Genomic DNA, 23,792 nt, shown 5'->3' on the forward strand with positions numbered 1-23,792 from the left:
CTGGAGGCGGCCTACAATTTCAGTCTGTGTGTTGCAGTTGATAAATATTTTTTCTTACTTTCGCTAGTTTTTGCTGCAGTTCAGATATTCTTTCTTCGCTATCCTTGGTGACTTTGTCCAGTTTTTCTTGCCATTCCGTCATGCTTCTCTTGGCTTCTTCATTCATCTTAGAAACAGAAAATCGATAAAAAATCAGCACCATAAAACGTGAGCATGTGGTACTTAAATGAGTAGCTGCTGTTGATCTTCCCAAGCGATGGTCGGGAGGCGAGCGTTTCTACGTACACACGCGCACTGCCTCGAAAATTACAGTTGTAGCTTCACCTAGCTCAGCTCTACTCGCGTAAAAATGGACTGATTTAGAATCGCTTCATCTATGTTTCCTTACGCGAATCAGCTTTAGTGCATATGGTTTCTAAGTCAAATTTGTCACCTTTTGATTATCTCTCTTACAGTTTAGACCTGATTTCTATCTACTTTTTGAATACACCTTGAGTAAAGTAATGCCTAATTAAATATAACATTGTCTCCAAGCCTTTGGCAGGACTCGAAAAAAACTTGAACTCCAGATTGCCCATACGACAAGCAGCTCTAATTTGCTTGCACTGAGCAAGTCTACGTTTACTTCTTTTTTTAATTAAGATGCAGAAAACTTACCTGGGCCCTTTCCCCTTGAGCTTAGTGCGACGGAAAAGTTACTTCCCCGGCAAGAAAATCTACTTGTCCCAGACGACCGGATGGCTCTTTTTCCGAGCCCTGATTATTCTTCATGCGTAACTTACAGAACACAAAAGACTTGACATGAAGCATTCTCTCACATTCTTAGGCACAGCAATGAATGGGGAATGCTCGCAAAAGGCGAAAGCAAATAATGTCAAACACGTGAAACACCGGCTGCTTTCGACGGCTAATAAAATTGCTCAAGCCCTCTAAAACACAGCACTGTCACCGTTTCACGGTTGAAAGGATGGTGCACAGGAGGTTTCAGGAAAAAAAAAAAACATGTAGTTTTTTCTCACACTGGAATTGTCTGAAAATATAATGGACTCTGTGTATCCTTTGTCTCGACTGATGAATTCGCGACAGAACTGCTTCAGACAATGAAAATATTTACCTTTGTCATTCTGGCTTGATGGTCGTTGATTCGGTTCTTACTGACTTCCAGAAGCTGTGAGATAAAAATAATCCGCAGTTTGAGTTTAGCGCGATATACTCGATTCTTCCATTGCAACGGCACCCCGCGCATACCTTTTGGCGCGCGTGCACGCACGGATCGAGCTCCAAAAATTTTGGCTGTTCGTCTGTTCCGACTGAGCCAGTTACAGCAGGGGGTTTGCTATATCGGGAGGTTCACTTTGACTAGCGGGATTCGTTATTTCTGATCGTGAAGTTTGTCAGTAAACGACTGGCAAGATTCGTTTTATTAAGCTTGTGGGATGGGGTGTTCTTTATTTTTATTTTCCTTCTTACCTTTTCTTGAGATTTGAGTTCTTCTTCCAGTCTTTGTGCCCGTCTACTGGCGATAAATCGATCGTTTTCCAGCTGGGCTACGATCTGCTGAAGGTCCTCGAGATTTTCCCTATGCAGAAACAAAAAAATTGATCACGAGACAGCAACGTTGAGCACTCGCTTGATGGTAATATTTTTGCCAGAGATCCGAGTCTCAGTGTATGTGGTTACGAAATTTGCAGGCTTATTCAAGCGTTCGCCATTCGCCAGACGCGACTTTATTTTGCGTGAAAACGGGCAACTAGTTTTTATGTAAAGGGAAAGATTGCAGGCAGGTGCGAAGAAGACATGTCGTGACATCCTCAGTCCTTGCTAAGGATAACAGCATACAATTTTGTCTTTTTTGATCTCTAAAACGCGCGGGAGATTGAAGGTGCGAGAGAGAGGAGCGCGCGCTTTGCGAGTCCAAATGCAATCCACGTGGATGAGCGACCTCTATTAAAATCTAATAACCGACTGCGAGGTTGAAATTACGCAACAACTTGAAAGCTAATCTTTTACAACGTTGTTTATCAGCTAACCTGCTCTCTTGATCTCGTAGTTCATTCGCCTTTTGACTGTCCTCTTTCAGTTCAGACAACAATTTAAGAGTGGCGGAATCTGTCTTGTTTCTCTCTACTCTCTCTAGATCAAGTCTTCTCTGCAGGTCCTGTTAAGCACAGAATTGCAGTAATGCGAAATTAATTCACCTGAACTCGCGACAGTAAAAACATTACGACTTTAAACGTTTCCAGCACTCAAAACTCGCGAAATGGCGTGAACGCTAGATGCTACGCTTTAAAGGGTGTCTTGAAGACATGAAATCCGCCAGGGACGCCATTACAGGACACATTTTAATTGAATTCAATGCTGTGACGAAAGACACGCCCATTCCTCGACCCTTCAGTTTGCCAGCAATAACAGGCACAAGTTATTTTAATTATCATTTGCCGCTATTTTTTTCCGTAACAGACGTCGGTGGGTAAGCTTTGTCACCGGCCTCAGTTCATGAACAAAAAAAGGCTGAACGCTTTCCGAAAGACAAACGTGTAGGTTACAGCCGCTAGTGGGAGCTTACCATAACAGGATTGTATTCCCGACATCACGAAAATCTTCTGCAAAAATGCCACAAATGTAAGTGAAAACACGAATCTCAAATTTCTTTTTTCTTTTCCGTCTCACGAGCCTCGTTGATACCGAAACCAAAATTTTGATTAAATAGCACCTAGACGCTAGATGTGGCACGATAATAATTTACTGGTGAGAGGCTGTTAGCAGTGGAAATCGATCTTCAACATACCTTGACTTGAGTGTCATACAGGACTTTCTCTTTTTCAAGCAGATCTCTCTCGTATTCAGCACTCCTTAGGGCTTTCTCTTTCTCTTCTAAAGCAGTTTGCAGATCTTCCAAGCTCTTTTTCATGCAGACATGCTCATCCTTTAGTGTGTGACACGACTGCAAAGCGTCCTTGAGTTCCTTTGCTTTGATTGTAAGCTTTCTTTCTAACCGGCTCGGGGGCAATCCCGACGACATTGGGGAATTAGGAAGACTTCCGGCTCTATACAAATGAGTAAAACAGATTAGGAGTTTAATGCCAAACCTCGCCGAAATCTTATATTCAATAAAATTGCTAAACTACATGACTGTATATCTTCATTCGAAGTAAATGTAAGCACAAATGTATGTTGAAATGCCGAGTATGAAATAAATCAAGTGTAGTAAAACAAACGAACTTAAAGTAGTTGAAGGAATAAAAGTATAAGCGTAGTTTGGAAATTTTATTCCGTCAAAAAGCCAGCCAGTCAGAATGCTAATTGTCCGTCTATAGTGCAGGAATTGTGAAATAACTACATCCTGATTGGTTAATAAAGTCACCAAAGTGTCCTCAAATTTTCACGCACGCAATTCTGCGCGCGCGCGTGTTTATCAAGTGGGACGTTGTCATTGTAGCCCGGAAATGATTTCTCTTACTGATCCTCTTTATATTAGATTCCCACAGATTAGCTAGACGTTTTTGACTTCAACATTTCCATTGAGTCACTTACTTTCTTGGAGAGAAAGGAAGATTGATGGCGAGATTCCTGGAGAAGGTAAAACCGACAAATGGCAGATCTTTCCCAGTGAATCCCTTTTCCTCGTTAGCCAAGCTGTACTTCTCCAGATGCGCAACTGGATCCGGACTTTCGGGTTCAAATTCATCGAAATGGGACGTGTCTGCTGCACCATCCAAGTTTGGCACGTATGGGGGCACAGCTGAAACATACAAACACCCTATTAGAGCGGTTATGTTAAATTGCGCGATAGATGGGAAGGGACGAGGGCAGTGAATTTAATTTATCATGAAGTTGGGTGAAGGATCTGATCTTTAGAAAGCCTGAGACAATTGCTGACACTGATTTTAACCTCAATCGCAGGTTAGACTGATGTAGGAAACTGGGGCCCGTTTCTCGAAAGTCCCGGAAACCTTTCGGGCCCGCAAAGCCATTTTTAGTTAATCTGTGTCTAAAAACAGAGAGGTGTATACGCCTGAAACTTCTTGTATGAAGAGAACCTCTGTTTATATTTAGAATATGTGAATAAAACTGCTCTGTAATCATAAGGTTTGAGATTTTGCTATGGCTTTTCGGATTCGAAAATTTTTCGGGACCTTCGAGAAACGGGCTCCTGGATTCCGGGGAATCCCCCTTAGACTGTTTCAGCATACCTGAATTTTACGCAATTTGTGAATCGCAACGTTACAAATCTAGGTACAAAGTTGTATTCACCAAGTTTGAAGAATATAGCTCGGCTAGACGACGCTGAGTTAACTTTCTAATTGTCCATACATTTTGTCTCTAAATTTGGCTGGGTAGACGCGGTTCGCGGGAAAAAAATTACAGACAATTGTATGGCGCGCGCTTTCACCGTTAGTTTTTACTTTAAATTGTATGGAAAACTGCAAAAATTAACTGAGCGTCTTTTAGCAAAGCTACATCCTTCAAACTTGGTGAATACAATCTTCTACCTAGTATTTTAACGTTGCGATTCGCAAATTGTGTAAAATTCAGTTTTTGAAAAAGTTATTTTCCACCGAATTCCCATACAAACACTGTAATTTCTAACCGCTTTGCCTACCCGTCAAGATGGCGTCAAAAACGTGACAAGGCCTATCCATATAAAGTGTGGCATTTGATTAAGTGTCACTGGGCATGGGGCTGGGGGTGGAAAGGGCAGATGAACTACGTCTAGGGGAAGCAGACCAACCTTCCTCCATCACCTCACCTAAGCAGATATTTGGGACCAATGGAAGTTAAAATGGGAGGAAACTGGTGTAAGGAAGATTTTCTTTTCCATAGACCCGATTATATGCCCTTTGGACTCCAAAGATAAAGTACGTACTTTCTTGCAAGTTGTTCCAGTCAATGCCGCTGAAGAACTGGTGACATAAAAGCCCTTCATAACCAATCCTTGCTTTACTATCAGTGCACAAATTGAGAATCAAATCCTTTGCACTCTTGCTGACCTGAACATCTTTAAAAAACTGCAGGGAGGTCTGAAATAAATTTTAATACCGTAAAATAAAAAAAGAGTTCAAAATGTCAGTTCATATGCACTGTTAATAATTTATATTGTGCGGTTCCAGAAAATATCCATACTCCCCCCACAGAGGGGAATGGAATTTACTGGAGGTGCTGGGGATTCTGTAAGACCAAAAAAATTAAAGAAATGTATGAAGCTTAATTGGAATTTCCGGAGGGACCAGGGACCGTTGTAGACAAAACCTCTTCCATGGGGGAGGTATGGACATTCTAGCATGAGATATGTACTGGCTTGTATTCACAGTTAAGTTCTAAATTCCAATTTAGGCAGCTTGAAGTAATAAATCATGACAGATGGGTGGTGTCTATATTTACCAGCCACTTATCAATAAACAGTGGATGAGCCAGCAACTCTGACATCTCAGCTCCCCCTTCAACCTCAAAGTCAAACTGCCCATTTCATCTCTGGTAAATTTATCAAGTTTTGATTTGTCACCTTTTCTGTGATAACATTTGCACCAAAAATTTAATTTACCTTGTAATTCATTATTTTGCTGTAAGTTATTACAACAGAGTCTGCCTCAAAAGGTGTCTGTCCACAGAGCATCTCATAAGCAACCACACCAAGAGACCACCAGTCACACTCCACACCATACGGACCTCCTGATCCATCCATACTGGTCAATACTTCAGGGGCTATGTACTCTGGAGTTCCTACAGGCATCTTACTGTGCACCTAAATTGACACAGTCATATAATAATTTATGTTGATTGAGGGTAGCACACTGGCCAAGACTGAGTACAGAAAGAGAAAGGAGGGGCAGAGGGGGTGTGTGTAGGGGTAGTACAGGGCTGTAACCCATAACAACTATTACAGCTGACAGCTGAGCATGCTTGATGAACCCTTGATGTTACGGGGAACTTGCCTGTACATGTAGTTGACACAATTCACCCATAAAGTAATAAGTTTTTTTTTTATGGATGTGAAGATCAAGACTACAAATAAATCAAAACTTAATGACAGCCCTGTAGGTTGCCTTGCAATGTGAGAGTAAGCTGTCTCCTTGAAGAACCAAGGACTGAGCCAAGACTTCTCTTCTTCTTCTTTAGACTACATGTAGTATGTAAGATAAAACAGCATGCATGATTGAAGAAAACTCAAAGTAATGTCAGTAATACCTTTTTGTCTGCTGAGAGCCTGGCTGATGAACCAAAATCAGCCAATTTAATGTGTCCAGTTCGATCAACAAGAACATTGTCAGGCTTGATATCCCTTGTGAAAAGGCAAACCCAGAAAAAATTAACCAAGGAATCAATACAATCTGTTATACTGAAAGCTGTATGTAGCCAGGGCTGTCATTTAAAGGTGTAACCCGTAACACCAGCTGTTACGTCTGAAATGCTTGATTTTTCCTTAATGCCAGTTATTGCTAGAATTCACCCACAGAGTAACAAGTTCGCTACGAGTGTGGAGAACAGGGCTACAGGTGACTCAAAGCTTAATGACAGCCCAGGTAGTTATCACTAGACCTACAGTACATGTAATCAAGACAGTTGTCTCAGTCAAAGTTTAATAAAATGGTCAAAAAGATTACCTGTGCACATAACCTAACACATGCAGGCTGTGAATAGCCACAACCATCTCTGCCAGATAAAATCGTGCAACATCCTCCTCCAGGACATCATCATACTTGCTTAGCAGTGACAACAGATCGCCACCGGGGTGGTACTCCATCACAAGGTAGAGATTGTGGATATCATGAAAAGCATACTGCAGTGCTGTTATCCATGGGTTATTGCACAGTGCCATTATTTCTCTTTCTTCATCATAAAAGGCAACCTTCATTTCAAAGATCATGCAATATGATTTCAAATCATAATTTTGGAACTACATGTACACTGTGTATTACTATTGATGTAAAAAGGCCGTACAGGAAAACATTCATTATGAATGGTTGAGAACAGTGAGGTGCATGCATAACATGCAGTTGACAAGACTGAAATATCTCCCATCAAGCAAGATGAACAGTAAGTCACTTGTCCATCTTCTTGCTTCATTTGCTTGGAAGTTGGCAAAAAAGTTTCTCTGATTTTAAAATATGTTGTGGTTCAATGTAGCCTGTTCCTGGCTCTCGGTCAGTGGGGAGGATCGAAAAAGCAGGCAGGTGAGGAGTGCAGCCTGGTAGAGAAAATGAGAGAACAGGACCCCGCTCGTCGCCTGCCTGCTATTTCGATCCTCCCCACTGACCGAGAGCCTGAAACAGGCAAGGTTCAATGTTACCTTTGGTATAATTTGATCTTTTCCAATATGTTGGCATACACCAGAACAAAGGAAAATGTCAAACTGTAACAATGATAAAATTGAACCATAACATGAAATACACAATAAGTTGAATTGTTCTCACTAAATTAAAAGCTGAAACACACCAAGGACTGGATGCCCATAGGGCAATGTGCCTCCTGCATGCATTCAAAGCCAAAGTGAAAAGTCGAAACAGCTTCAAACTAATTTAGAGATGGACCAATATTTTATTGAGGTGGGGAGGGTTTGGCAAACTGCTGAAGAAAAAAAATCGTGCATATGGGGAAAAGAAATCAAGCAAGTGCTTCCTACTATGTACATGTAGGTCCTATTTTTGATGCTAACAAATATTCTTGCACCAGCTATTGCCCACCAAAAAACATCAAGCACAACCTAAGGCAATAAAAAAAATTCTCACTCCAGAAAATTGCCCAACAATCCCCCCCCCCCCCCCCAACCTCCTTCCTCTCAAAAAATAATGGCCCATTACTAAGCAGTTGTTACTGATATAACCATATCAGCAGCAACTCCTGATCAGTTTGAAACTGCTAGGTTGTTCAGTGTCCAGTACAATAGGGTTAACTTTACATATTTGATACTCACACTTTCTTGTGCCAAGGTCTGAGACTTCTTCAAAGTCTTCATGGCAAAGATGTCTCCACTTTGCTTATCTTTGACAACTTGAACCTGTTATATTATAAGCATTGAGTTAGGAATATTATACAGAAGAGTTCACAACCCAATGTGAATATGACTTTTAAATTTTTACTTAATAAACAGGGTACAAATTCAAAATATTATACCGGTAATTCATAAAAAAATGACCATTTGAAAATAAACAAAAATATCAACAATCACACATGTAAGAAACTTTAATATTCAAAAATCATAAGCTTGTTAAACTTATAATTAATATTGTTCAGGTCTGAGACTAAAAAGAGTATTCTAGATATTGTTAGTAAGTACATCCTGACCTATCCCACCGGGCAGTCACCTATAAATAGAAATTTCAAATGACAAAAAACATTTGCGGAATGTTTTGCGGTTATATCCAAAAGTATTTCATTCTTTTGCTGCTCGTTTACTTTCGATCGAAACTTAAAGTTCAGGAATGGCTTGGATTTGCTCATTAACCTGACTGTTTAATCCTTATTACACTGTACCTGTCCAAAATGTCCCCTTCCAATCGTATTGAGAACGATGAAATCATCCTTGCTCAAACAAAGCTTACGAAGATCATCGACCATGGGCCGGTCTGTTGAATGTAGAAAATAACAAACGAGATTGTCATTTAACCATTTCAAAATGAACTGCAGTATTCGAAAGAGAAATCATTCATCCTACATGCCCCAAGGATCGATCAAGCAGAAGTCTTTAACTAGTTTCTACTGCATTACCGTAAGTGTAAATATTGAAACAGGTCAGAGCGACAACGTTAACTGTCCTACATGCACGTTGTTCTAATTTTCTCCACTTAGCTGACATAACTACAAACTAGGAAGAAAATTTTAAGCTAGCATGCCAAGCACAAGATGAGACTTATTTTCTTGATTGCCAATCTTTCGCATTTCAAACACTGGCTTAGAGCCGTTCTAAATTACCACTGACTGCGTATGAATTTTGCATCATTCCAGCCTTAACAAAAAAAAAAAAAAAGATTTCTTATACTTACACTTCTTTACAAATCCTGAAACGCTCTTATCCTTCAGCATATACTCCGAATTGCATTCATCGAAGAGGAGAAGAAATGCATCCAAAAGTGCCTCTCGAGTGAAGGCGCCCGATGTCTTTCGACCGACAGTTTTACCGGCAAAGATCTGATTGAGTTTGGCGCAACGAGTAGAAATTGAGTCAACCATTATTGAAAGAAATCAATGAGCACATCAGAATTACAAAATACCGAGTTGAATAGAAAAGAAACCGCCGACAAATCTCAGAAAATAAGATAACAAACCAGTTGAAACCGAACGACGAAACCGTTTGCATGCAGTGACTTGAACCAGCGAACCTACCAGCGGTAATCAGCAGAGTGTCCTGTGATTGGTGAGATTGACAAAGCCCAGCAATCTGATTGGTTGGTTTGCCAAAAGGAGCGAACTTCGAAACTTCCGTATGAATTTTTGTTTTAAAAAATTCAGGAAAATTTGTTTTTATTTGTCGAATTCATATATTATTTGTCGATTTCATATATGTCATTAATACCTTGGTAGGGTATGTAGGCGATGTAGTCTAATAATTCAGACATAAGGGAGCTTTAGATTGGACTACTAGTACGAGATTGATGCTCAAACCAGTGACGTTTCCAGAGCCATAGTTCTTCATGTTGGTTTTAGGTAGAGGGTAGCTCATGGGATGAGATGAGTATATGATGTGATAATGTGAAACCTGAAAACTAGAATTGAAAAGTCGTTCTCGTACTCAGTCTCGTACTCGTACTCAAATCTAAAGTCCCCTATTAGCGTGCAGACAGGCTCACGTCCGGGTCTACGTAGCTTGGCGGCAGAAATTGGATTGCATATTATTATATGGCTAGCTCCGTGAGCGGGCAAAATGAATCAAATCCTGCGCTGTGATTGGCTACCCGAGCGGGCAAGATGGAGCTATCTTGCCCGCTCGGGACTACCCGCCGTGTCCCGCAAGAAAAATTTCTCCGAAAGCCATATAATAAATCCTTTATTGACCAAGCTTGTTCGGTCAAGATGGCTGGATATTGGCTTCGTTCTTTTTTTTGCGAGTTTATGGACCTCGACTCCGTCTTGGTCCATAAACACGCAAAAAAAGAACTTGGCCACTATCCAGCCATCTTGACCTGACACTTGGTCAATAACGCATACTTATTTATAGATTGTTTTCACTGTCACGCAATAAAAAAATAAATCGAAAGCCACTGAGTGGATAAAGTCAAGAAATTGTGATCTTGTAGAAAATAGATAGAACCAAACTGCAGATATTTGTCGAAATGTTCTGCGGAAATCATAGAGAGCCCAGTATGGAAACGCCATGTTGGTGTACCTCTCTGGTGCACCAATAGAGTGTGCACGTGACGTCATCAAATTCTTAAATCCAAAACTACAGAGCCCCTAACCGTTTCATCCTCATCAGGCATAAGAGGTACTAAATTTATTTCTGTTTGCAACTTTCCAGCTCAATAGCGTCCTTCGTTTGGAAACCAGCGCATTTTGAATTTCGGAGTTATGGCGGTGCGTGACACTAAGCTTAGGTCGCGTTTGTCGAAAAATATACACTTCACCTATGTCGTGATTTTTAGCCATTTTAGAAGTTAAAGTATTAGGAAAAGTGCTTTTGTAAATGTTTTTGGTTCGGTTTTGTAAATGTTTTTGGTTCAGCTGTCTAGATAACCAAAGTAAGTTCCAGATGTTTACACTATTTTCCGCCGCCATATTGGAAGACCAAGGACGTCCTGCGGCTTCAAACTAGGCCCTATAATTTTGCACTGAACATTTTGACGAACATGATCTCAACTTTGGGACAATGCACACACCTTAAACTTGGAGAACTGTCTTCTTTATATATCGTCTGTAATATCACAATGTCTTGACTTTATCCACTGAATGGTATTTGTTTTTATTTTTATTTTTCCTCCTCTAGGAGAAGAAGGCCAAATGGTAATAAACCGGCCGTGTCCTCATGAGAGAAATACGTAAAGAATCACAATCACCAAATTCAAGCAATGAAATATTTATTGCATTGCAAAACTTCTTGGTTTTGTACCCATTCTTTCTCGGCTACTTGTTCTAGCTGGACTGACGCTATCGATGAACGGCAAATCTGCAGAGACAAAAAATGATTCGTGAGATAAAACTGCTGAGTGGGATATCAACCATCATTTCAGAGCACTGACGCAAAACTTTTCCTGCCATCTTTACACGTTATATTCCAGTAAAAAATAAAAATAGATTAAAAAAAAATATGTCTCACTCAGTATAGTAGCCTGTTTATCAACAACTATCCCGTATAAGAATTACTGTAACGCTTTGCACTATAAAGCTAATTCGGACACCTCTCTGATACGGACACTTTGCTCTGTCCTTTCGGTGTCCGTATTAGAGAGGTTAGGCTGTATAGGGAAATACAAAACTAGCCACAATTCATTGTAAGGACGACTGACTTGACATGTACATTTTATAATGTACTGGCATATTTTACGAATGAGTGGCGGTGACGTTTTTATTTCTGTTTTTTTTCTTTTGAAAGTTAACGGTAAATTAACACTCAAATTAGCTATAGTAATCAACGTGCCTTTTGCTACTACCTCTCAGTTTCCCTAAGGGAAATTGTTTAAAGATTCCATGAAATCTCCAGAGAGAATATCCAGTACGGTAGGCACAAGTGTAATCAACGGCTGAAAGAGCAGGAAAAGAAGAAAGTGTATAGGCAATAGCCAAGGATCTCGCTTGGACAATTTTAATCGTTAGCCGTAAAAACTGTTAAGCGTAAAAAAACATCCATGAAAGTGAAAGTCTCAATCAGTCTCTTGTCATGCAGGACGTTTTTGTGTCTTATCTTATGGTTTGGTACTACAGGGAAAACAAGGAGACTTAGTAGCAAACTTTATTATTCTACAATTCTTATGATAATACCTTTTTTCATCACAGAATGATCTTAAGACTTAAAATATGTTTCAAGACAATGTTTGTCATTCTCACAGTTACTGAGTTAGTGGAAAATTCACCGAAGCAGATGGCGGTATTGTAATTCATTTTTTGGCACATCATCTCTATCACCTTTCAATATTGCAGTTCTGAGCCCCTCAGACTTAAATTTTTGATGATTATACGTTGGAAAAATCTAAAGCCAGATAATTACTTACGGTATCTAGCTCCGTGAGTGCTGTAGTTTTGAACTCTTCGAGCTTTTTAATACCCTTCTCCATTTTCTCTATTCTATCGGAATAAGTTAAAGCAATATTTTAAAAAGAGTCATTTCTTCACCGAGTTCATTACTTAGTTCATGCCTCTGTACCCAGACACTGACGCTGAAATTGCGACACTTTGCCCAAAAGCACAGTACAGAGAGAATGAGTCCAACGCTTATAGAATAGGCCATTTTACGGTTGTGTGCTTAGCTGGCCTATGAATGCAAGCGAGGGTGGAGGTCACCTTGTTTTGATACAAACCTCTCTGCTTTCCTCCTTTCAAAGTCAACTAGTTAGCGTTAGAACAACTTGATTAACACACCAAAGAAGTGAGGTCTTCATCAACTGAAAACAAGGCCACCTGCATCCTCGCTGCCATTCAAAGGCCTGAGTCATTATAAAATGTTCTGGTAGTAGGATCCCCGCGTCTGGCTACAAGAATGCCAGATAAGCTAAAATAGTTAAAACTTACACGCGTTCGATTCGAACAGAGTCACTGGAGCACCTGTCCTATAAAATAAGAATCAAAAATCCAAATCAAAAATTGTTGATTGTAATCCATCAAATAATTTCTTGTGGGCGATTCAGTGATCCAAACACGTTACAGTCAATACTCTTTTTCTTTGGCCATCGTAGCTTGATAAGAAATAACACGCAAACTGCGGTGATAAACATGGCAATAAAACGCATGTTAAAAAAAAACAAAGTTCATTTACTTGACGTTTCGAATGTTTCAACATACATCTTCAGAAATAACCGTTAGGAATAGAAGTAACAACTAAACTTCAATTTAAAATAAGTAACTAATTAACAATTACATGACAGAAGCTGAGAAAAATTTGCATATAAACAATACAAACTAATAAAGATAAAGCTTTTCGCTGCTTACATTATCATTTAAAGTGGGTTTTAATTCCCTTATTAGCAGAGTCTCTTTTATCTTGCAACTTTGTCTTCTAACATGCGTTTTATTGCCATGTTTATCACCGCAGTTTGCGTGTTATTTCTTATCACGTTACAGTCAGACTTGTAACTGCAACCTCAGGAATAGGGATCAGTTGAGTGGAGCAAGTTGCAACCCGCGAAAGCAAATTGCTCAGCTTATTCCTGGCGGGGGAAGGGGGGGGGGTTGGGGGGGGACTTAACAAAGTTCTATACGGGGAGGGTCCAGCCCTTTACCATTTTAAATACCATTTTGACAGGTACCCCTTTCATATGCTTTCATGACCGTATTATGAATAAATCACCATAAAAGGAAGTATTCCCTTCATTTTCATGTACAGTAGTACCTAATAAATGAAATGATGCAGCCATAAGGTACATCTGTTCTAAATATTTTAATTGAAAGCCCTTTTAAATAACCAAGTGACAGATGACAGATTTCCCTTTCATATACCTCATCTTGCGAAATCCCTACCTCATTTCCTACCTCGTGGTCACGACTTGTTGTGATTTCCAAAATGCGTAAGTGCTCCTGCCGTATTTTGAGGATAGATTCAGTTTGCAAGTTGCTGCTTTGAGGAGTCGATCACTCGGCAACCAAAACTGGACAGAACATCCGAAGATCGATATTTCTCAATTTTTGTCCCAAATAATCAGCTTTTAATTTGGTCCCTGATATTAACTTTAAACGTTAAGGCATGTGCGACTGTTTTGGGCTGAATTATCTTATGACGGCTTACCCCATTTAAGCATTCCGGGCAGGCCTTGTCGAAGCTGTTCTTGTATGCCTCAACTTCGGTTTTCAAGGTAATAATTCTGTGGAATGAAAAACGACTACAATAAGCGGTAGCTAGCATCTGTAACACCAAATTTGTATTCCGATCTATTATTATTTAACTTGTGTATGAAACGCGATGGCCACATTGTTAATTAGTGCGTTCTTTTCCGGATCGAACGGTTGGGGGTCAAGCCCTGGTCAGAGATATTGTGTTGTGTTGTGTTGTGTTACTCTCAAAGTGCCTGAGTACCGGCGAATGCTGGGTGGTTACCCTGGGATGGACTAGCATCCCATCAAGGAGGGGGGGGGGGGAGGGGGGGGTGGAAATACTCCTTGTCGCTTCGTGCTACAGAAACCAGGATAAGCTCTGGCCTGATGGGCCCCCGTGCTTGTACGCAGACTTATGAAATTCTTCTTTTTGATGTCAAGATGAAATGGAAAGGTCGTTTTCATAGCGTTGATATTCATTGTAAAATGTATACGTCTGAAGTGTCACTTTTTACAATAAACTGCTTGAGGAAATTGAAACCATTTCCACCGCTTTCCTAAATTAAACTTGCAGCACTAGTCTAAAATGTTAGTCTTCAAGTTTCAATTGGCTTTTGAATGGTTTTCGATGTATTAAGATTTAGCCTAACACAATAGACCTCCGTACGAGGCTCTGGGGAATAAACCCCACAAACTCTGTAGTCATTCCCTTGAGAGTCGTACAGATTTTTGATTTCGCAAAGTACAGATTTTTCATTCCGCAGAGTACAGATTCTTCATTTCTCAAAGTACTGATTTTTCATTTCGCAAAGTACAGATTCTTCATTTCACAAAGAACAGATTCTCCATTTCGCAAAGTACAGATTCTCCATTTCGCAAAGTACAGATTCTCCATTTCGCAATGTGCAGAGTTCATGTCGATTCGTATTATTTTGCAAAGTACAATACCACTTACCTGGAGATGTTGTTTTCGACCGTTGCAAGAAGATACTGCGTCGACAGGAAAAAGAAACGAGGGAAACAGTTATTGCGGCACCAAAAAACCAAGGAACAAACGAACAACATACCGACGCACGAAAGAATGAATATACATTTATACCATACCATATAAAATAAAGCAAATAAGAATATACAGGAAAACCGTTCTTTATTGGACGGTTTTACACCCAACCTTCCCATCATGCGCCGCGCGCATGTCGCAGTTATATTGTTGGCCACTGTATTTTCTATGGCATGGCAACGCTCTCTCATGGTATACCTGCGTGACAATTATTTCACGAGCGCGCGTTGAATATGAGATGATAGATAGCCAACTCGGCGCTACACGCCTCCTTGGCTATAATCATCCCATCCCATATCCAACAAGTGCGAGTGGTATAATTGTTTTATTAAAACCGCCCCCAAAATATAGAAAACTAAACTAAAATAAAAAATAAAAACGCCCCCCAAAAATCACGCGTACTCTCTCCACATTCGTAGAGCATGGTATAATGGCTCATAACCCAGGATGGTTAAGCCAATGAAAACTGCATTATTTGCATTATTCAATGACCCAGTTTTTAATAATATGGAATATCCCACTTGTCAAAGGAGGAAAGGAGTAACTGAGGAACGAAGAAACGAAGGAACGGAGGAACGAGGGAACGAAGGAACGAAGAAACGAAGAACGAAAGAACTTAAGCTAGTCACCAAGGGGCAGATAGATACTGACCTCTCTGGTTAACTGATTATTGTCTAGCTTTTTTTCAAGATCCTCAAGCGTCTTGTCGAAGTCATGCCTCAGTGCGATAAACGTTTCCTTCAGCCTAGAGTACAATGATAGTGATGTAAGTCGGTATTCGGCTTCACTGGCCCCTCTGTCCCTCTGCGCTTAGCTCAAGGATCTTGCCTAAGATTCAGAACGTTAAGTCGTCGGGGCTCGCAGAAATAGAAGTCTCTGCATAGATACATACATACTTTATTTATTTCAACACGGTAAAATCTTCAGTGAATCATTATAAAAGTATAAAAAAGAAGGTCAATTGTAAGTGCAGTGTTTCACAAGATTGCCGTGTGGGAGCCTGGCTGACAGTTGTTATAAAGTTGGTCAATTTCCCTTTTGAAGCGTCTAAGAGAGTCCCATCTCCGTAAATAAACGGGTAGGCTGTTCCATAATAGTGCCTCGCTATAGCCAAAGCCACGCAGTAGTTTGCATTGTGCGCGGCTTGGGCAAGTCTAGTTTGAGCTCAGAATCTCTTAGATTATACGGTGTACTTCGGATATTAAATAAGGTTTGCAGGTGCACCGGAGAAAGCTTCCTAATTGTTTTAACACTTTTTTTGGCGTGTGGAAAGATTGCCCCAGTGGGGCGGAGTCTATTTAAGAGGAAACTGGCACTTGTGTCATAACTGGACCTGGTAATAACCCTGGCGGCCCTATATTTTGGAGTGTTTGGAGTTTATCGCTCGAGGTAACGTTGAGTTCATGCCAAGCAGAGCTACAATAGTCAAAATGGGGTAAAATCAATGCTTGGTAGATTTGGAGAGCGGTACTTTCAGAGATGAATGATCTCTGGCTGAGGGTATCTTCTTGCTCATTTCGTCTATATGTCTGATCCATGAACGGTTTTTATCGGTTACCAAGCCCAGTGATTTAGCTGCTTTAATTTTGCGATCGATTTGCCGTCGATCTCAATATTAATTTGGTTATTCGAGAGAGCATGTATTCGTTGATTTGACCCAATTACCCTAAATTCAGTCTTAGCAACATTAAGGAAATTATTTTCTTAACTCTGAGTTTACGACATTTTCAAGGTCAGCCATTGTACCGTGGCAGCGTAAGTTATATTTGTGTAGCCAGTGGACATCCTCACAGAGGCTGAACTGAGGCAATTGGGCAGATCAATAATGTAAACTAAGAATAGAAGTGGTCCAAGGTTGCTACCCTGAGGGACGCCACAGGAAACTGGGGCAGCACCCGGCAAATTGCTATTCATGATGCTGCAGTTTTGGCTACGGTCGAAGAGATATGATTCAAATCATTTGAGACTACTCGCGTCAACACCATATTTATGAAGCTTACGTATGAGGAATACTGCTATCTTGCCTTAAACATATCGGCCTATGGAAACATTGAAAAGGTAGAAATATTTAGTGCTGCTGTTATTTATTTAACTTTAATCATGGTAACATCCTAGCTAGAACATCAAAATGACACTGTTCCACTGAGCCGTGGAAATTTTAAAATCATTGGGATGGCTAAATAAAAAAGAAGAAGATTTGACGGATACTCGGAGGCCATCTCAGACTTGCCTATTGTCCAATAGGAGTCCGCGCCAGTCCGCGCGCAAAACTTTTCATTTGAATAGTACGTTTCCCTCAGAGGCTCGCATGTGAAAACGAACTCGGAAATGACCTATAAGGGGTAGAAACTAGTATGGCACCTGTATACACAACACAACAAAATAAGATTGGCCTGTCCAATCCAATGGAATCATCTCCATGTGCTGATTACCAATTAAACTAATTTCTGTTGTCCCCTAGTCAGTGATTTCCATAGTTAATTCTCCCCACTTCTTTGCTTGAAAGAATGCATTGATATTATGGAAAAAAAATTTCTACAGATATTGTTTCTCTAATATTGGGAATTAAACAGCTGAAACTAGGATTGATTTACGAATCTTTGTGAGACATATTTCTCAGTTAAGCATGTGGGAAGCGAACTGTTCCTCCCGCCCCCTTACAAAGCTTAAGGTTTTTCTTTTTTCCATCACAGCGCTATTGTAAAAACACTAAGAAAAAGCTACGTTTTCTATTTGTGTTCTAGGTTTATATGTTATAGGGAAATTTGGGAAAAAACAGCTTCATTTCGATATTACATTTCCCATGAGAGAGGTTTTTCTTGCTAATTCCTGTTATTTACCTCTCACGCTGTTTCTTTATATCGTTACACCTGGAAGGTTAGAAAAAGTCTGCATTAAAATTTGTATTATTATAATATTTAAATATACATAGTTGATCTTGACTGTCATCGAATGATTACTATGAAAAAGCTGACAAGGTTAAGAAAGGCCACAATTTTTATGCTGAAATTTAGATAACTGAAGATGCCAATTATCTTTTTTAAACTGGTGTGAAAATGAAAAACGAAACACTGAAAATCGGGAAACCCAATTCCAAGATGCTCACGATATATCTCGGAGTTTTTTGTTTATTGCACAATTCTTTGAACAGCATGTACAAGCATTGCAGTCTTATTTTGTGAGTAGAGTAGTGTACATATACCATTTAATTCCGTTTACACGTGGTTTCATGCAATAACATCTTGTTTAACGACATTTTCAAGCTCGATAAGTCTACAAACATTACGAACCTTCACCCTGCCAACCAGTTAAACTAAGTGTTAATACAGACAGACAGACAGACAGACAGACAGAGAACATGTATTTAAGCACGATTGAATTAAACCTAAGTAGCTTCTGGGGTCGTGCAAAAAAAAAAAAAATCAAAATTAAATTAAACTTCGTACAAAGTATATCATGATAAGTAACGTTCGTCTAAAATTCGTCGAAAAAACTAAACTGAGAGTAGATTTTACATTTTCTTACCCAGCATTACATATGTATGTAGCTCCAAAATGATTCCAACAACCAGAACGAGACGGAAGATAGCACGGTTTTCCATGTTTTTTCTTCAGTTTACTCGTACCATTGTGCCTTGAACGACTGAAATCTGCCAAATGGCGCTCTGTTATGTGAACTACGAAGTTATGAAACCTTTTGTTTCCAGAAAGAGCAATTCTTCTCTTTTGAGTGTCTTTAGATATAAAAAATCTTGTCACAACAAAATTATTATATGAAAGCAAAGACCAACGCGATCGTCGGCAATTTTATTATTTTCTAAGGTTAAACATCTTTTATGATTTTGTGCTTGTTTTCAAATTACCAGCCTGGAGTATTGGTAATCTGATATAAATGTGAAATGCTTTCAATTTAAATGTAATTCTGCACTAAAATTGCAGCCGATCGCGTTGGTCTATGGCAAACAGAATAAACAAAAGTGGTGTATGGCAAACAATAAACAGGAATAAAAGAATTCTGTATGTTTGATCCCGAGTAAATCGCCAAAACATGTCAAATTATACCTTTTGCATCGCAATAGTATCGAACACTTTTTGATGACATTGCTTCCAATAATACCAAAATGTGTTTTGAAGTTTAGTTTTGAAACCAAGAAAGTTTTGCTGGTTTTCCTTTCCGCGATCTCGAGAACGAAACTTTTCCTAACGCCGACTCCCTTAATTTTCATATCGATCCGATAAAGGAAAGCTGATTAAAAATGTTTGGTATGGCCCCGGAAAAAACTGTATCGAGACACCTTAAATTCATTTCTATCGGGCTAAAGGAAATTATACGCCATTTTACTGATTAACATTGCTGCAAAAAAACCTACACTTATTAAGTTAGTAGTTGGGGTCAGATTATGCAAATGAGAGATTGGTCGATCATCTGTTAACTTTTTGCAAATCTGCCTTTTTGCCGGCGCATTCATGTGTCTCGTCTGATAACTCTAGGACATGACGTGTTACGTTCAGGTGTGATATGAAATTACTCTATTTGTACGCCCGAAGGGGTCAACTCAAGTCTCAAGTCTGTGAACACTCAGTCTCAAAGCGTTGGTAAACAATTTTTAAGGTGGCTCGATACAGTTTTTTCTGGACCATACCTAGCATTTTTCAATTGGCGTTTTACCAACCTTTACTTACCCTGATCGATGTGGAAATTACACCAGTTTTTGGAAAAAGATTGAAATTTGGTTGAATGTGTTTTGAAGGTAACCGATATTTCCATGGAAACGATAAACCAAAAATGTGAAAATCGGTAAAGCATGAATTTTGAACTTGAACCAGATCTGTTATAGAAAACCTATGCTAATTTCTGAAATCACGATGTATGGCATGGGGAATATGCAAGAATAAAAAATTCTGTATGCTTGGTTTTGAATAAATGGCGAAAAAATTTCAAACCAAGCTGCTTTTTGTTAAATTACAGGGCAGCACAGACACCAAAGAAAGTTTTCAGTTCAGCAGAGCCTGTTACGGCTTCCCACCGTCAGTTGTGTTTGCCTTGATTTGCCACTTTTATTACATTTACACTTTTATTTGTCGTATTTCTAATCACAATATAATCTCATCCTAGAAGAGCTGAAATGACAGGTCACGTTAACCTGCTTTTGCTGTAAAATCAGGGATATCGATATTGCTATTATTCCAAAAATTTATTTCAATTAAGTGAACTTGCAGCCTGAGGCCGCGTCCACGCTATGCCGGAAGAATTTGAAAACGGAGGTTTCACTCTGGGAACACATCAAATGCTTTCCGTCCACACTAAGCAGGAGGAACTGAATTTAAAAACGCAACAATCACCGGTCATTTTACATTTTTTCAGGGAAAGCTCATGATCATCGTGACGTCATCGTTTTTGAAAAGTTCCGTTTTCAAAATGTCCTCTGTCCACACTGAAACAAAAGCCGGCGTTTTAAAACTCCTCCGTTTTGGAGAGCGTTTTCGAATAGCTCTGTTTTCGTGACGGATTAGTGTGGACAGTAGGCGCTAACCTGTGAAATAAAGCTGCATTTTCAATTTCCCCCGCGGCGTGGTGTGGATGCTGTCTTAATCTAATGAAATTCTTCCCCATAGGTCGTCTGGCAGATGAAGGCCAAATGATAAATTACCGGCCATCACTTCTCGAGAGAAATACATAAAGGACCACAACAAACGAGCTCAAGCAATGAAATATTTAATGCATTGAAAAAGTTATTTTCATTGTTCCCATTCCTTCTCGACTACTTTTTCTACAAAAAGGACTACGCCATCAAGGAACGGAGTGAAAAACAAATCTGCAGAGACAAAAAATAAAATAGATAAGAACAACCCGGCACCGTCATCTCAGGTTAACAACCTTCTGACTTGCAACTTCAAGCTGTTAAATAGTGTAATATTCTACTTGGGAATGGTTATTTACGACATGGTGATAAGTGATGGGGAATCGCTCTGGCCTGACAAAAGCCCAAGAACCGGTGAAAATAGAAGCGGACGGCTAGCCCAAACCCGAATACTCGTTGGCTGGGAGGGTGGGTTGCCGTCCTCTTTACTTTCGCGGCCTCGAGTAGAGTGATGGGTTGGAGTACGTCTGAATTTCTTTATACGGTCATTTGCATACTAACCGGGGTATTAATTCTCAATGCAAATGGGGTTTCTAGAGCTAAGTGTTTCACTTGCCCCCTCCCCCTCGCCTCCCCACTCGCCTCCCCCCTCTTAGCCCCGACGCAGCCCAAAAGTTTCCTTTAGAAACCAATCAACGTGCATTACCTTTGATAATGTTTCTCAGTTTCCCTAAGGGAAGTACCTCAAAGACCCTGTGAAATCTCCAGGGAAACTAATCGGAACGGCTTTTGATAGTCCTCCTGACTGAAAGCGCAAGAAAAGGAAGAAATGTGATTGCTAGAGTTTAATTAATCACTCAGGAATTGTTTTCGTTACTTTCAGTTAATCAACTGAATTAGTCTTCAACGGTTGCTCTGAATATAGAACTTTTGATAGTCGCAATGTTTTGAATGTTATTCTCCATTATTGTTGTAGTTGTTGTCACTTGTCGCCGTCGCTGTTTTAACGACTGTTCAAAGTCATAATTCCAAACGGCAGTAGTTCTTTTAGCAGAGTTATAATGACACTTTAGTCGCAATTCTACTATTGCTAATATATCATTTACTTTTTTTCTACTTACTCTCCAATTTAACAATTTAAACTGCTGAACCGAAAGTGGATTTCTGGTATTTGTCACGGCCAAGGCGTTAAGGCTCTATCGTAGGATTTCTTTGTAGCGAGAATCAACTCAGAGTAATTATTTTCTGTCCACTAGAAAAATATATAAACCACACGGTGAAAAGTGGAGTAGGAATGAAGAGGAGGAACGAGGTCCAAATTTCATCTATATCAAGATCTTAGCCTTCCTCTTTTGGTAAATTGAAATATATGTATTGCAATAGTTTTCGGAACACTCTCAACAGCTCTCAGATATCTATATGCTGGAGTTATGTGGCTCTCAGCGTCTTTTCAAAACCTCAACCTTTGGAGCTTTGAGAACCTAAAAAAATCTTAAAGCCAGAGTAATTACTTACGTCGTCTGACGCAATCTCTACTGGCTGCATGTATTCATTGAGCTTGTGTAGAGCCCTGTTCAATCCACCGATTCTAAGAAATAAGTAAAAGCAAAGTTATAACAGGGAAAAAGAATTCTATTCAGTTTCTATCTCCAAACTGAATATGGCACACTGCGTAAAATTCGAGACATAAATTTTAAAAATATCCGTCGTGGTTCACGTTCTCCAGAAAACGCAGAAGTTGGTCATCTCACGTGAAGGGCAAAGAAATGCAACTAGAATTATAACGCACATACATAGCCATTGTACTGCTCATTAAACCTTTTGTGCAAACCTTATTGTTTTCTTAAACTCCCTAATATGGCTGTCGTTTAACCAGTGAAACTGCACTCTGTTAACTCTGAAAGTAAAGAGCTTTGTTGAAAATGTCAGTGACGTGCGAGAAGATGAGTCAACCGGGTCTTATATAATTGTGGAGGCGGCGTGGCCGAGTGGTCTAGGGTGCTGGATTTGAAATCTAGAGGTCTCTGGTTCCAATCCTCCTTCCTGCAGTTATCTGGATTTGTTCTTGGTAGTCCCGAGTTCAACCCTCCACTGCGTTGTGTAAATAGCTAACCGGTCAGCCTCCCAACCGTTGGGTTTCTTAATAATTTATGTAGTTCTATTTGCAATATTTGTTTAGTCATGTACAATGTCCCCAATAGACTGTTTTCGATGTATTAAAATTCAGTTTGGCAGTGAGGCGTAGAGGACACAAACAAAGGAAATTGAACGACATGTTTATTAATTTCTTTTGTTTTTGTCCTCTAGGCCTTGCTATCAAGCTGAATTTTAATTTATCGAAAGTGGCCTATTAGGACAAAAGTGCTAAATACACTTGACACTTAAATAAAGGTATTTAATTTTAGTTTTGTTTATTAATGGGCTACAAACCGTTTTGAGCTCTTACCGGCCTTCGAGTTTACTTTTAAAGCTGGGGCACTTTTCCTGTAAGACGTCCTGTAAAACACGAATAGTAATGCAAGTCAAAAGTTACTCATTCTTGTCCATCAAAGAGTTTCTCGAGAATGATTGATCCAAATAAGTTTAGCCTAGTGACGTTTCACGTTTGCACGTTCATCCCAACAAAATTTATGAATTGAATAGATTTGAAGTAAAGGGTTATGGAAAATAACTTTTGCAAAAAGAGCGACCATATATGTAAAATATTCGAAGGATAAAAAATATCTCAATAGCCTTCGCTAATATTCAGGCTGAATGACTAGGGGCTTGGCAATAGTTACTCTCAACTGGGCACCGAAGAAGGTGCAATTAGGGTTGTAGATGTCTGTTTGCGCCATTTCCCAGTCATTTCATGTCAATGTATGTCTGGATTTATGAAATCACTGTCACTGACACCGGGCAGGGGGAGAGAGTGTCAAGGGAGGTACCAGGGTAGAGGTCATGCAGGGTCCTGGCTACTGGCAGTTACTTATAGGTACCAGCTCCGGCCTGAACAGTTAAACCAGGGGGGTTGCATGGGCCAAAAAATTGTCTTTTTAGCTATAAAGGGTGGTTATATCCATTGTAGGAAGGTCTAGCTGACTGAAAAGTGTTCAGTTAGGGAGCAGCAGTTAGCAGCCACCCGCAAGCTAGGTGGGTTTGTATCTTTGCCAGTGACAGGTCGCGGCTTGTGAGTAACTGATTGAAGAAACCTGTGCATTTCAGGGAAAAGCTACAGGCTTGTTGTTGCGAGAATAACAAGGTTTTCACAGATTAAAT

At 39.8% G+C, this 23,792-nt stretch overlaps 2 protein-coding genes and 1 long non-coding RNA gene across 3 annotated transcripts in view; all 3 read right to left on the reverse strand.

The window, feature by feature from the left end:
• LOC110068719 (citron rho-interacting kinase-like) overlaps positions 1–9,284 on the reverse strand; it is a 26,677-nt gene extending 17,393 nt beyond the window's left edge. The window contains exons 1-13 of the mRNA XM_089280303.1: positions 8,982–9,284; positions 8,473–8,564; positions 7,913–7,996; positions 6,603–6,847; positions 6,187–6,280; positions 5,543–5,743; positions 4,868–5,021; positions 3,535–3,742; positions 2,789–3,047; positions 2,031–2,158; positions 1,471–1,579; positions 1,115–1,168; positions 59–166 (exon numbers count right to left, since the gene is read on the reverse strand). Coding sequence (XP_089136429.1) covers positions 59–166; positions 1,115–1,168; positions 1,471–1,579; positions 2,031–2,158; positions 2,789–3,047; positions 3,535–3,742; positions 4,868–5,021; positions 5,543–5,743; positions 6,187–6,280; positions 6,603–6,847; positions 7,913–7,996; positions 8,473–8,564; positions 8,982–9,168 — 1,923 coding nt within the window. The 5' untranslated portion in view covers positions 9,169–9,284. The remainder of the gene's footprint in view (positions 1–58; positions 167–1,114; positions 1,169–1,470; positions 1,580–2,030; positions 2,159–2,788; positions 3,048–3,534; positions 3,743–4,867; positions 5,022–5,542; positions 5,744–6,186; positions 6,281–6,602; positions 6,848–7,912; positions 7,997–8,472; positions 8,565–8,981) is intronic.
• Positions 9,285–11,494: 2,210 nt separating this feature from the next.
• On the reverse strand, positions 11,495–14,958 carry LOC110068738 (uncharacterized). The gene is made up of 5 exons (XM_089280422.1): positions 14,849–14,958; positions 13,868–13,943; positions 12,658–12,695; positions 12,141–12,213; positions 11,495–11,672 (listed from the first exon to the last, which is right to left on the reverse strand). The coding sequence occupies exons 1-5, from the start codon at positions 14,956–14,958 to the stop codon at positions 11,595–11,597; spliced, it is 375 nt and encodes a 124-aa protein (XP_089136548.1). The 3' UTR covers positions 11,495–11,594.
• A 5,694-nt stretch (positions 14,959–20,652) lies between these two features.
• Positions 20,653–23,308, reverse strand: LOC149097788 (uncharacterized). Its single transcript, XR_016204109.1, has 4 exons — positions 22,981–23,308; positions 22,050–22,122; positions 21,241–21,339; positions 20,653–20,768 (listed from the first exon to the last, which is right to left on the reverse strand). It is a non-coding gene; the product is annotated as an uncharacterized LOC149097788 (long non-coding RNA).
• Between the last annotated feature and the right edge of the window lie 484 nt (positions 23,309–23,792).

Source organism: Orbicella faveolata, unplaced genomic scaffold (assembly GCF_042242905.1).
Source record: "Orbicella faveolata isolate gen_17 unplaced genomic scaffold, um_ofav_v1 contig_47, whole genome shotgun sequence".
Taxonomy (NCBI): Eukaryota; Metazoa; Cnidaria; class Anthozoa; order Scleractinia; family Merulinidae; genus Orbicella; species Orbicella faveolata.

What these genes read in the sequence shown, in the direction of transcription:
- LOC110068738 (XM_089280422.1), bottom strand. Translation starts at nt 14,958, where the DNA reads ATGTTGTTCGTTTGTTCCTTGGTTTTTTGGTGCCGCAATAACTGTTTC. An exon ending in GCCCGGAATGCTTAAATGGG is followed by an intron (nt 12,696 to 13,867) that starts GTAAGCCGTCAT and finishes CTTATTTTATAG; the next exon opens with GACAGGTGCTCCAGTGACTC. An exon ending in TCTGTTCGAATCGAACGCGT is followed by an intron (nt 12,214 to 12,657) that starts GTAAGTTTTAAC and finishes TTATTCCGATAG; the next exon opens with AATAGAGAAAATGGAGAAGG.